We start from the raw sequence: 15,165 nt of genomic DNA on the forward strand, positions 1-15,165 counted from the left end.
TAAGCGGAATCGATTTATGCAATAAAAAAGATATGTCATGTACAATGCAAGAAAGAACTTGACACAAATCAAAATCGACTGTTTTTGCAACTTTTTTTTTCGGCCGTTTCTTAGTGGAATGCAACCTTTTCTAGTGCAATGGTTTACTATAGTCTTCAAGTGTATCATATTTCAGGGATTCAGTAGTGAACACCTATTCATGCCCTACCATTATCTCCGCAAGACAACACCTGAATAATGGTAAAAAGTGTAAAACATGCCTTCCTGTCAACTATGATATTTTTTTAGAGAGTACAGCCTTACATGAAGCGATCATTTAGTGTATTGTAACCTATAAGACAACGTTTACTGTTAACATCGCTAAAAATAAGCACTTCTCGATACTTATAAACCTATTTACTATGTGCATGCCAATTTTCAGACCGATCTTTCACGTAGAAATGCTTGAAAATGCATTTTATTATAACACCTGATAAGCCATGTGGCTTTCGCGTTCGGAGCTTTGATTTGTAACGGGCGTTCAGGCGTAAAACGATTACCCTAAATAATTACATTCGGTCAAAATACTGGAATATTGTTACAAGCTATGTAGAAAAAGAAGTAAACAACTATTAAAACGTGTTCATGAGCTCTTTCAGCACAAATTGTTGCGATTTGAGATGCTCAAGACGAGTTTTTGTACATTTTTTTTCTTATTTTCCTCTGAAAACGTATTTTTTTTCTTAAAAACTCACGATGCTCCTTAAATTCGTGAAACAAACGCATTTATTCCGTGAAATTTGCCAAAACGCATCATATCTCACTAAAAAAATGATGATTTTCTGTAAATACAGCTTCTTTGTGACTAGGCCTGGTTTTGCGTTTAGGTCATAATACACCAAATAGTTTCCCTATATAATTCAATGTAAAAGCGACAACTTTGAGCGAAAATAAATGCAACATTTTGCACATAGAGACCCCCATAACCATACCTTTTCTTAAAGGCCATTCTAAGCGGAATCGATTTATGCAATAAAAAAGATATGTCATGTACAATGCAAGAAAGAACTTGACACAAATCAAAATCGACTGTTTTTGCAACTTTTTTTTTCGGCCGTTTCTTAGTGGAATGCAACCTTTTCTAGTGCAATGGTTTACTATAGTCTTCAAGTGTATCATATTTCAGGGATTCAGTAGTGAACACCTATTCATGCCCTACCATTATCTCCGCAAGACAACACCTGAATAATGGTAAAAAGTGTAAAACATGCCTTCCTGTCAACTATGATATTTTTTTAGAGAGTACAGCCCTACATGAAGCGATCATTTAGTGTATTGTAACCTATAAGACAACGTTTACTGTTAACATCGCTAAAAATAAGCACTTCTCGATACTTATAAACCTATTTACTATGTGCATGCCAATTTTCAGACCGATCTTTCACGTAGAAATGCTTGAAAATGCATTTTATTATAACACCTGATAAGCCATGTGGCTTTCGCGTTCGGAGCTTTGATTTGTAACGGGCGTTCAGGCGTAAAACGATTACCCTAAATAATTACATTCGGTCAAAATACTGGAATATTGTTACAAGCTATGTAGAAAAAGAAGTAAACAACTATTAAAACGTGTTCATGAGCTCTTTCAGCACAAATTGTTGCGATTTGAGATGCTCAAGACGAGTTTTTGTACATTTTTTTTCTTATTTTCCTCTGAAAACGTATTTGTTTTCTTAAAAACTCACGATGCTCCTTAAATTCGTGAAACAAACGCATTTATTCCGTGAAATTTGCCAAAACGCATCATATCTCACTAAAAAAATGATGATTTTCTGTAAATACAGCTTCTTTGTGACTAGGCCTGGTTTTGCGTTTAGACAACGTTTACTGTTAACATCGCTAAAAATAAGCACTTCTCGATACTTATAAACCTATTTACTATGTGCATGCCAATTTTCAGACCGATCTTTCACGTAGAAATGCTTGAAAATGCATTTTATTATAACACCTGATAAGCCATGTGGCTTTCGCGTTCGGAGCTTTGATTTGTAACGGGCGTTCAGGCGTAAAACGATTACCCTAAATAATTACATTCGGTCAAAATACTGGAATATTGTTACAAGCTATGTAGAAAAAGAAGTAAACAACTATTAAAACGTGTTCATGAGCTCTTTCAGCACAAATTGTTGCGATTTGAGATGCTCAAGACGAGTTTTTGTACATTTTTTTTCTTATTTTCCTCTGAAAACGTATTTTTTTTCTTAAAAACTCACGATGCTCCTTAAATTCGTGAAACAAACGCATTTATTCCGTGAAATTTGCCAAAACGCATCATATCTCACTAAAAAAATGATGATTTTCTGTAAATACAGCTTCTTTGTGACTAGGCCTGGTTTTGCGTTTAGGTCATAATACACCAAATAGTTTCCCTATATAATTCAATGTAAAAGCGACAACTTTGAGCGAAAATAAATGCAACATTTTGCACATAGAGACCCCCATAACCATACCTTTTCTTAAAGGCCATTCTAAGCGGAATCGATTTATGCAATAAAAAAGATATGTCATGTACAATGCAAGAAAGAACTTGACACAAATCAAAATCGACTGTTTTTGCAACTTTTTTTTTCGGCCGTTTCTTAGTGGAATGCAACCTTTTCTAGTGCAATGGTTTACTATAGTCTTCAAGTGTATCATATTTCAGGGATTCAGTAGTGAACACCTATTCATGCCCTACCATTATCTCCGCAAGACAACACCTGAATAATGGTAAAAAGTGTAAAACATGCCTTCCTGTCAACTATGATATTTTTTTAGAGAGTACAGCCCTACATGAAGCGATCATTTAGTGTATTGTAACCTATAAGACAACGTTTACTGTTAACATCGCTAAAAATAAGCACTTCTCGATACTTATAAACCTATTTACTATGTGCATGCCAATTTTCAGACCGATCTTTCACGTAGAAATGCTTGAAAATGCATTTTATTATAACACCTGATAAGCCATGTGGCTTTCGCGTTCGGAGCTTTGATTTGTAACGGGCGTTCAGGCGTAAAACGATTACCCTAAATAATTACATTCGGTCAAAATACTGGAATATTGTTACAAGCTATGTAGAAAAAGAAGTAAACAACTATTAAAACGTGTTCATGAGCTCTTTCAGCACAAATTGTTGCGATTTGAGATGCTCAAGACGAGTTTTTGTACATTTTTTTTCTTATTTTCCTCTGAAAACGTATTTTTTTTTCTTAAAAACTCACGATGCTCCTTAAATTCGTGAAACAAACGCATTTATTCCGTGAAATTTGCCAAAACGCATCATATCTCACTAAAAAAATGATGATTTTCTGTAAATACAGCTTCTTTGTGACTAGGCCTGGTTTTGCGTTTAGGTCATAATACACCAAATAGTTTCCCTATATAATTCAATGTAAAAGCGACAACTTTGAGCGAAAATAAATGCAACATTTTGCACATAGAGACCCCCATAACCATACCTTTTCTTAAAGGCCATTCTAAGCGGAATCGATTTATGCAATAAAAAAGATATGTCATGTACAATGCAAGAAAGAACTTGACACAAATCAAAATCGACTGTTTTTGCAACTTTTTTTTTCGGCCGTTTCTTAGTGGAATGCAACCTTTTCTAGTGCAATGGTTTACTATAGTCTTCAAGTGTATCATATTTCAGGGATTCAGTAGTGAACACCTATTCATGCCCTACCATTATCTCCGCAAGACAACACCTGAATAATGGTAAAAAGTGTAAAACATGCCTTCCTGTCAACTATGATATTTTTTTAGAGAGTACAGCCCTACATGAAGCGATCATTTAGTGTATTGTAACCTATAAGACAACGTTTACTGTTAACATCGCTAAAAATAAGCACTTCTCGATACTTATAAACCTATTTACTATGTGCATGCCAATTTTCAGACCGATCTTTCACGTAGAAATGCTTGAAAATGCATTTTATTATAACACCTGATAAGCCATGTGGCTTTCGCGTTCGGAGCTTTGATTTGTAACGGGCGTTCAGGCGTAAAACGATTACCCTAAATAATTACATTCGGTCAAAATACTGGAATATTGTTACAAGCTATGTAGAAAAAGAAGTAAACAACTATTAAAACGTGTTCATGAGCTCTTTCAGCACAAATTGTTGCGATTTGAGATGCTCAAGACGAGTTTTTGTACATTTTTTTTCTTATTTTCCTCTGAAAACGTATTTTTTTTCTTAAAAACTCACGATGCTCCTTAAATTCGTGAAACAAACGCATTTATTCCGTGAAATTTGCCAAAACGCATCATATCTCACTAAAAAAATGATGATTTTCTGTAAATACAGCTTCTTTGTGACTAGGCCTGGTTTTGCGTTTAGGTCATAATACACCAAATAGTTTCCCTATATAATTCAATGTAAAAGCGACAACTTTGAGCGAAAATAAATGCAACATTTTGCACATAGAGACCCCCATAACCATACCTTTTCTTAAAGGCCATTCTAAGCGGAATCGATTTATGCAATAAAAAAGATATGTCATGCACAATGCAAGAAAGAACTTGACACAAATCAAAATCGACTGTTTTTGCAACTTTTTTTTTCGGCCGTTTCTTAGTGGAATGCAACCTTTTCTAGTGCAATGGTTTACTATAGTCTTCAAGTGTATCATATTTCAGGGATTCAGTAGTGAACACCTATTCATGCCCTACCATTATCTCCGCAAGACAACACCTGAATAATGGTAAAAAGTGTAAAACATGCCTTCCTGTCAACTATGATATTTTTTTAGAGAGTACAGCCCTACATGAAGCGATCATTTAGTGTATTGTAACCTATAAGACAACGTTTACTGTTAACATCGCTAAAAATAAGCACTTCTCGATACTTATAAACCTATTTACTATGTGCATGCCAATTTTCAGACCGATCTTTCACGTAGAAATGCTTGAAAATGCATTTTATTATAACACCTGATAAGCCATGTGGCTTTCGCGTTCGGAGCTTTGATTTGTAACGGGCGTTCAGGCGTAAAACGATTACCCTAAATAATTACATTCGGTCAAAATACTGGAATATTGTTACAAGCTATGTAGAAAAAGAAGTAAACAACTATTAAAACGTGTTCATGAGCTCTTTCAGCACAAATTGTTGCGATTTGAGATGCTCAAGACGAGTTTTTGTACATTTTTTTTCTTATTTTCCTCTGAAAACGTATTTTTTTTCTTAAAAACTCACGATGCTCCTTAAATTCGTGAAACAAACGCATTTATTCCGTGAAATTTGCCAAAACGCATCATATCTCACTAAAAAAATGATGATTTTCTGTAAATACAGCTTCTTTGTGACTAGGCCTGGTTTTGCGTTTAGGTCATAATACACCAAATAGTTTCCCTATATAATTCAATGTAAAAGCGACAACTTTGAGCGAAAATAAATGCAACATTTTGCACATAGAGACCCCCATAACCATACCTTTTCTTAAAGGCCATTCTAAGCGGAATCGATTTATGCAATAAAAAAGATATGTCATGTACAATGCAAGAAAGAACTTGACACAAATCAAAATCGACTGTTTTTGCAACTTTTTTTTTCGGCCGTTTCTTAGTGGAATGCAACCTTTTCTAGTGCAATGGTTTACTATAGTCTTCAAGTGTATCATATTTCAGGGATTCAGTAGTGAACACCTATTCATGCCCTACCATTATCTCCGCAAGACAACACCTGAATAATGGTAAAAAGTGTAAAACATGCCTTCCTGTCAACTATGATATTTTTTTAGAGAGTACAGCCCTACATGAAGCGATCATTTAGTGTATTGTAACCTATAAGACAACGTTTACTGTTAACATCGCTAAAAATAAGCACTTCTCGATACTTATAAACCTATTTACTATGTGCATGCCAATTTTCAGACCGATCTTTCACGTAGAAATGCTTGAAAATGCATTTTATTATAACACCTGATAAGCCATGTGGCTTTCGCGTTCGGAGCTTTGATTTGTAACGGGCGTTCAGGCGTAAAACGATTACCCTAAATAATTACATTCGGTCAAAATACTGGAATATTGTTACAAGCTATGTAGAAAAAGAAGTAAACAACTATTAAAACGTGTTCATGAGCTCTTTCAGCACAAATTGTTGCGATTTGAGATGCTCAAGACGAGTTTTTGTACATTTTTTTTCTTATTTTCCTCTGAAAACGTATTTTTTTTCTTAAAAACTCACGATGCTCCTTAAATTCGTGAAACAAACGCATTTATTCCGTGAAATTTGCCAAAACGCATCATATCTCACTAAAAAAATGATGATTTTCTGTAAATACAGCTTCTTTGTGACTAGGCCTGGTTTTGCGTTTAGGTCATAATACACCAAATAGTTTCCCTATATAATTCAATGTAAAAGCGACAACTTTGAGCGAAAATAAATGCAACATTTTGCACATAGAGACCCCCATAACCATACCTTTTCTTAAAGGCCATTCTAAGCGGAATCGATTTATGCAATAAAAAAGATATGTCATGCACAATGCAAGAAAGAACTTGACACAAATCAAAATCGACTGTTTTTGCAACTTTTTTTTTCGGCCGTTTCTTAGTGGAATGCAACCTTTTCTAGTGCAATGGTTTACTATAGTCTTCAAGTGTATCATATTTCAGGGATTCAGTAGTGAACACCTATTCATGCCCTACCATTATCTCCGCAAGACAACACCTGAATAATGGTAAAAAGTGTAAAACATGCCTTCCTGTCAACTATGATATTTTTTTAGAGAGTACAGCCCTACATGAAGCGATCATTTAGTGTATTGTAACCTAAAACTTGCATCTCCCATTCTATACATAGATGGTGACGTCACTACGTAAGACCGGTGTGTACACAATGCGCATCTCCTTCTTACTCTTCTTCTTCTTCTTCTTCTTCTTCTTCTTCTTCTTCTTCTTCTTCTTCTTCATCATCTTTCTCTTCTTTTACTTTTATAATAAGGCCAGCATTTTTTTTATTATCTGCTTTACGGGAGCTAACGACCCTATTTTTCGACAAATACAAATAAAAGTCACTTTCGTATTTTTTATTAACATTTCACCATCCGACCTAGTATTTTATCCAAAACAAGAAAAAAATGCGCAGATTGCCGAAAGTGTTGTTCAAAATTTGTTTATAATACGGGTTGTTTCGTTGTGCCAATTCGACTTGTAAAGCGTCAGCGATTTTCATTGGCTATTGCAGCCAATACCACACGCTATCAGCCAATCGGTGAGTATTTAAAAACACGGTCACCCGGAAGGGTGTGTGTGTGTATTTTTTCCATATGGCTAAAGAAAAGCACTGTTAACACCCTAGAATTCACATTTATTTCCAATATTCATAAAACGTAATCAGAACATTTTTTATAATGGTATCTTTGTTTAGTCCGATCTTCATCCAAACTGGACAGAACATTTGTTCATATCATCTCGGGCCGACTTCGAAAATGGTTGCTGTCTGTTTAAAAACATGGTCGCCACTATACAGGGTGGTTTAAATAAACACACTTAGGAGTCGGGACCTCTATTAGTCACATTTCAAGTCATATTAGTTTATCCCTTTGCATGCTGGGAAATTTGTCGTCTGGTAAAATGTCGTCTGCCGAATTTCTAAAATAAACATTTTATTCGATTTTTTTTCCAAAGAATACTATCAGAATAGCAAACAGTTTGGATCCTGATGAGACGCCACATTCTGTGGTGTCTCATCTGGATCCAAACTGTTTGCAAAGGCCTTCAAAATTCGGTTCCAGCACTGAAAGAGTTAATTCCTTTGTTTCTTGTGTGAGCGCCTTAGAGCCCATGGTTCTCTTGGTTATAACAATTGGTTTCAAAAACGAATATAACTATAGTCAATTGCAAACGAATGTAGACGACTTTCGATAACCGATAAGTGTCCATTGACACTCAATTTGAGCACATCGTGTTCAGGTGAGTAAAAATGCACGTGGTGAGGTAGTGTTAGATACGATTACAACCATCTCACGCAAGTATGAATATATGTATAAAATTTTAATAAAAGACATGCAACCACAATAATCTTGGAAGATAAATTCTATAAAAATGTTTGTTTACAGATCACAACATTTTGTTACATGAACATTAACTGAAAACCTGTTTGGGGAATCTATTAACCAGAAATATGATATACATGTAGTAAGATAATAATCTCTAAACCGTCGATGTTTCATACAATACATCCGGATTTCCCTTATAATTATTTACTTAGTGCAGTCGCTAAGTCTAAAGATATTCACACGGAAGATAATGTTCAGGTAAAATTTATGATTTTCCTTGTATTTGGTATCAACGCCCTTTTAATTACATCCAAGTTCTGCATAATGGAAACTGTCAATGCTATGCCATGATTCATAGTCGATTGGATTAGAATTGTTAGTCACTTGTTTCACTTATTCATTTTTTAAGTAAATAAAAACAACGGAAATATGAAAGCGGAAACAGTATTTAGTGTACACAGGGTCGAAGGCGACAAATCGCCGCCTTTTTAATCTAATGAAAGATCACTTCACAAGTAATAGGGCCGGGAATCGAACCCGAGATCCTCGGTAGTTCATTGCTCTACCAACTGAGCTAGCCACAAGTAATAGGACCGGGAATCGAACCGGCGATCCTCGGTGGTTAATTGCTCTACCAACTGAGCTAGTCACAATTAATAGGGCCAGGAATCGAACCCGGGATCCTCGGTAGTTGATTTATTTGCCAACTAAAATAGCCATAAGTTTTAGGACCGGGAATCGAATCCGCGATCCTCGGTAGTTCGTTGCTCTACCAACATAGCTATAGGGCCATCGAACCCGGGATCCGCGGTTATACATCGCTCTACCAACTGAGCTAGCCACAAGTAATAGGGCCGGGAATCGAACCCGCGATCCTCGGTAGTTAATTGCTCTACCAACTGAGCCAGCCACAAGTAATAGGATCGGGAATCGAACCCGGGATCCGCGGTAGTTCATTGCCTAACAACTGAGCTAGCCACAAGTAACAGGGACGGGAATCGAACCCGGGATCCTCGTTAGTTCATTGCTCTAACAACTGAGCCAGTCAGAAAATGAACACAAATTAAAATAAGCATGAACAAAAAACTACAATTAAATTAAAATTAATAGATACATTCAGACTGAGCTGAAGCACGTATTATTACTGAAATAAACGAAACAGCAGTTGCACAAAAATCATACAATAAAACGAATAAAAGGGTTGAGCTCGAACCAATGAAATTTCTTTCAGGAGCATCAAATTGATCCACTGTGCTATAATTATGTTAATTATATAGTGCCGTTGTTTCTTATCATCGCGTGCGAATGCGTGCATTTATGAGCTCGAGCTTGCGCTGTTTCATTAAATACATCGTCATGACAGTTAGCTAGTAAACACGTGGTTCGTGCAACACACTTGCAATAACGTTGAAACTATAACCAATGCTGTAACTCATAGTATGTATTGAACAAGCAAGCAACGTGTACGGAGCTCTTATATAAATATGATTTAAAAGGATCTTTTCACGTTATGTTAAAGAGACCGTCAACCAGATTGACGAAAAAAGGAAAAGTTGTAAAATACTGGTATATGACATAATTTGAAAAAAAGTTGTTAAGTTTTCATATTTTTAGTATATTCGGTTAAAATTGTACTTGGTATGTGTACCAGGTATTTATAAATAACGCAAGAAGATTGATAATCATCGTCACGTGGTAACCGAGGAATGCAATTTGTGCATGCGTAGTGAGTTGTATATATTGTATAAATAAAATGATCCATTTACTTGCGTTATTTATCGTGTGTATATAGTTATTTCGCATATTTTCGCGATGTACTTTCGATTTTACATCGCGAAATTTTATTACCGAATATACTGAAAATATGAACTTTTTTCAAGTTATGTAATATACCAGTCGTGATATTTTAATCAATATAAACTAATAATTGTAAACAAAATACGGTATTTTACAACTTTTCCTTTTTTCGTCAGTCTTGTTGACGGTCCCTTTAAATTGGTAAACTTAAAAAAAAACAATTGTTTCAGATTCGCAAATATTTGTTGTAGTTATGATATTTGTGAGGAAAGAGTAATACTGAACATTTACCATGCTTAAAAATATCCATTACCGGGTATATACATCTATTGACAATTTAAAAGCCTGAAAATTATAAAGCGTTGCAACACGAAACGATTTAATAATTTTGATATTTTTGTTGTTGTTAAATTGTGTGACACTACGAGGATTGCTTATATAAAGTATGAAATACAACAATCGTATAGTATGAGCACTGATGGCCGAGTGGTCTAAGCGATAGACTTTTACTCAAGGGGTCAGAGGTTTGAGCCAGTTGAGGGTTACTTTTCTATAATTTTATTCTTGATTTTTATTAGAGCTTTTTAGATCCAATATTTACATTTTTCAATATAAAGCATTTAATGACAAACTTCAATACATGCCAACATCTGTAAAAATTCCCCTTTAAACAGTTTGTTCAACCGGTTAACTGTAGTAAGGATTGATGATATTGAGACAGTTTAGTCTGTTTAAGGCATAACAATAGTTGTAATACGTGCTTCTAATTAGATAATTCTTTAAATTTCATAGCATAAGCTCTTGCTATAACCAAAGTTTTATAACCCATAACAATATGCGTTTAACATCGATTTACCCCATACAAACATGCTGTACCCAAGGTTTTTACCCCATACAAACATGCTGTACCCAAGGTTTTTACCCCATGCAAACATGCTGTACCCAAGGTTTTTAACCCCATAACAACATGCTTTAATCAAGGTTTTTTACTCTTTAGCATCATGGTTTAAACAAGGCTTTTTAATCTATAGCAACATGCCATTAACACGGTTTTTAACCTGTTTGTATGTACATAAACTACTTCAAAAATCCAGTTGCAAAAACAACAAAAATCAAATTTGTATGAAAAATGAATGGACCAAAGATAGCCGCTTGCGGAAAACTCGATATTGTAGTCACACTTGTAGAGTATTGCCGTCTGTTTCTGCGTTTGTGCGTACTTGTCTGGAGCCTAACTTTGTCATTCATCATACAAAAAAAACAACTTAACTTCATTTTTCACGATCATGAGGCGACGTTAAGCGAGTAACACCTGTCTCCAAACCTCGAAAGTCAACGTCACACTGAGGGGTCAACTTTCAAATTCGACCCTAAAACATCTAGTTCGGACTGTGAGTTTATGAATCATCTTGCAATTTTAAAACTGGGAGAAAATATCAACTTAAAAAGTTCTGTTTATCATCTTGACACAAAAATAGTGTGGGTAAAATTGGGTATTCCCCGATAAGTTTATGTTTTTAGAGTTGAGTCTTTTCGAAGCGCGTTATATGAAATCGCGTTATATTCCCCTTTACAATTCTGGCGTTGGTGTCGGTTTACATAAATGTATACTCTTTAATTGATTTAGATTAATCATTCTTCAAAATAAAAATACACGAAGATATCCACGGGCATCACTTAGCAGCTGTATAGTTTATTTCTTTCAGATAGTATATATCATATAATAACACAATTACATTAGCTCATCGCAATGGAAATAAAAATACCAAAACCTGATAAATATTTCATTACTTGAATAGGTACCCAGTTAATCCGTGAATTGCTATTCTTAACAGGTAATAACACTATGTCCCTACTCTTAACAACTGATGTTGTTTTAAAATTATGAATGTACTTTTTTAATATGGTGGATACATTTTAACATTCAAGTACACCTCTTTTGCTCCAATATCTGGGAAATATGACCATTCCAATACAAATACAAAGAAGGGTATTAAATTATCATATTTACCTTCGATGAAATATCAAGTACTGCACATTATTAGTAAATACAATACGGTACATATAATATTATAATGTAACATAACACAAAATGTGCAATGTCAAGGAAAGTGTGACTACTGATACACGCATATCTTTGGCGAACGCTTGAAATATGAACAGACCCTATGAATAACGAATCTTCAGTAACATCACCAGGAGAGGAACACCCTCTGCTGTCTTGTTTGAGGCACTTGACCAAAATTATATACAATCCAGGACCACATCATACGTAGATTTAAACAAGAACCCACGCATAAAAGCAGTCAACACTCCGCAAGAAAACAGCAACATTTAAACAAACCTACAGTATATACAAGGATACGCCATATTTTCTTACCTGCTTAACTTCTTTTTTGTTGGGAGTTTAACATACGTTCTTTCTATTGTAGTAAATTGAAAAAAGACTTGCGTAACCGGACTTGACATCACCTTCACAAACTAACATGTTGCTGGTACACAAAATAACGTTTTCAATTAAATTAATTTAATTAACGATTATTTTTTTATATTTCACGTTGACCCATGCACACATGCAAACATTTTTCGTTTCTTCGAAATCAAAATATAATTTTACGAATAAATGATTCGTATGATTTCTTATTTAATAAAAAGATGCGACATATTTTGCTAAAGGTTCATTGAAAATAAATCAGATATTTCAAACTATGTTCATGTAAATAAAGTTTCGCAATATAAAGACAACAATACTGTCGTATAATATCTAACATTATTAAATACAAATACATATTTAATGTTAATTTTGTCTAATCAACAGCTTTCGTTTGACGACATATACATGATCATCACAACTTATAAAAATTACCATGTGTCAAAAAATGACCTATTGTATAACATAGTTAAACTGCTAAAAATGTGATATTCAAGTGACTGGAAACAATTTCAGATGCACGTGTACTTAGCATTTGTGGACGGGTACTTTGCGCAGCCTACAGGCATTGAACTCACCCTTAAAAAAATGCTTACCAAGATTGAAACCACTATGGCCGAATTTAAAGTGGAATATGTCTTATTAGATCTCATATAAAACATACAAGAAACTACATAACTAACGTAAGGCTTAAATACAAACAGTTTAGGCTTAAACATGGATACTCATTCAAATGGCTGAGGAGAAAGTAAAACAAGAGATACTAAGAATAACATTTAGCATGCTCGAATTTACGATGTTATAACACGTCTCAGTTTGTCCCAGAAAAGAGCGTTCCCCTCGTGATCAGTCGTGTATTCAATATAATTATTGTCTTGAATCCATCTTAACATTTCCACCGGCATAGCGCTATTTGGAACAGTTTCCAGCATCACAATAACAAGCGAAATGTCCTCCCCTCTAGAATATATGCTTTCCATTCGCGCCATGTTGAATTCATAAATGCACCACTTGCTCTTCAGAAAGGCATTTGACAATATGACAACCGTCTTTCTGCTGCTCTGGATGGCGTGAATTATGTTGTCTGAGATTGCGTTTCCAGGAAGAAAGTCCCTTTGGTGAATACACAATGAAATAATATCCGTCTCTAGTCGGGGAATGACGTCATCAAGTATAAAACGTATATTGTCTTCTGCATACGATATGAATGCATCGTATTTGTAGTTTTGTATGGCTGTGTAATCAGGAAGCATATGATGTCCAAAAAATCTCTTCTTTGACATGTACATGAGGTATCGTATTCTCCAGCGATACTTGTATATCACTCCACCGATAATCACTGACAAGAATATTGCCAACGCCAACAAACCAATTACAATGACCGCTACATATGACCTACACCTCGATGCTAGGTGGTCCAGATCAGTCATCATTTTGTCGAAAGTTATTGTCACATCGTCAGATGTAACAAATCTATATATGCTGTATCCAACCATGTTCGCTTTGTGTTGAATCAACCAGTGTAGAAATTCTTGATTGTTGCAGTCATATGCCAGCGAGTTGTTTTGTAAGTTTATTGAAAACTTAGAACGATCGTTTTCGTTGGCTTCCAGTTTGCGTCGAACTCCTATATTTAATGTATTAATTGAGTTAATTTCAAGATTAATTTTCAACAAATGTGATAATGTGTTTATATTGACGTCAAAGTGTTCTATATTGTTGTTGCTTAAATCTAAGCGTTCCAAATTGACAAGCTCTGTGAAAATCGAAGTAAACAATACTGTTATTCCATTTGAGGACAGATCCAAATCTTGAAGGGATTGTAGCATATCGAATATGTTTGATCGTTTTGAATCTGCCAGTTGTGCGCCTAGATCATTGCGAGCCAATCGCAACGTTTTCAGTGATGTGTAGTTTAAACTGGTCAAACCAATAGTTGAGATGTAGCAGCGAGACATATTTAAGGTTTCTAGCATTGGTATATCTTCAACGTATCCTGTGAACGACACAAACATGTTTCCCGATATATCGATATAACGAATTGAATTATTTTCCGGATTCAAAGTGCATTTAGAATTTATGGCATATCTCATATCACAATCATTAAAAATCATACGTTCAAGTTTTACAGGCATTATCGGATTTAGTAAATCTATGACACCATTCTCAATATATGTGCAATCTTTGGTACGCATTGCGTACTCTTTCAGAAAATCTACATTCCAGAAAGGACATGTCATTTGATAAAGTTCCACTGTTGGTGCAGAATATCGTTTACTGTTTTCTAAGGGATAAATAAATGGATTAGAGATGTAATTAAGGCGACTGGAATATATCGTTGAAACATTGCCTAAACATCCTAACTGAAGCACATATGGACCGAACCAAAATTTATTATGATTAACGCGAATAATTTTTAATGACGGAGGAGTCAAAATTAGTGCGTTAGTTTCAATACTATCTATTTTGTTTCCCGATATATCTAAATCTTCAACCGTTATGTTCCAGAAGTAACAAAAAATCGGCATTGTTAATTGTACTCCGCCGCCAAACCTACTGAACAGGTTTGATATGTTCAAAAAACGAATCCGTGTAAACTGCAAGCCGTACGTGACATTGGCCAAACTGTGGAATTCCAGCTGACGGTTGTAAGAAAGATCCAATACCTCTAGACTGTGAAGATGCTCGAAAGCTCCTGCAGTGATGCTTTTAACTCCACAAGCGGAAATATTCAGAACTTTTAGTGAATCTGAAAGCGGGAACGTATAGTTGTTTAAATTGATGAGGTTACATTGTGTTTCTAAATTTAATCCGGATAGTGACAAAGATGCTATTCTTGACAAGTTGAAAGCCGTATTCGAAACTCCATCCGAGGTGAGTTTATTGAGATTATCGTGACTGTCCAGAT

General features: G+C 35.0%; 1 protein-coding gene across 1 annotated transcript; it reads right to left on the reverse strand.

The window, feature by feature from the left end:
• Positions 1-13,048: 13,048 nt before the first annotated feature.
• LOC127839585 (toll-like receptor 4) lies at positions 13,049-14,086 on the reverse strand. The gene has a single exon (XM_052367974.1). The coding sequence runs from the start codon at positions 14,084-14,086 to the stop codon at positions 13,049-13,051; it is 1,038 nt and encodes a 345-aa protein (XP_052223934.1).
• Positions 14,087-15,165: the final 1,079 nt, after the last annotated feature.

Source organism: Dreissena polymorpha, chromosome 7, assembly GCF_020536995.1.
Source record: "Dreissena polymorpha isolate Duluth1 chromosome 7, UMN_Dpol_1.0, whole genome shotgun sequence".
Lineage (NCBI taxonomy): Eukaryota > Metazoa > Mollusca > Bivalvia > Myida > Dreissenidae > Dreissena > Dreissena polymorpha.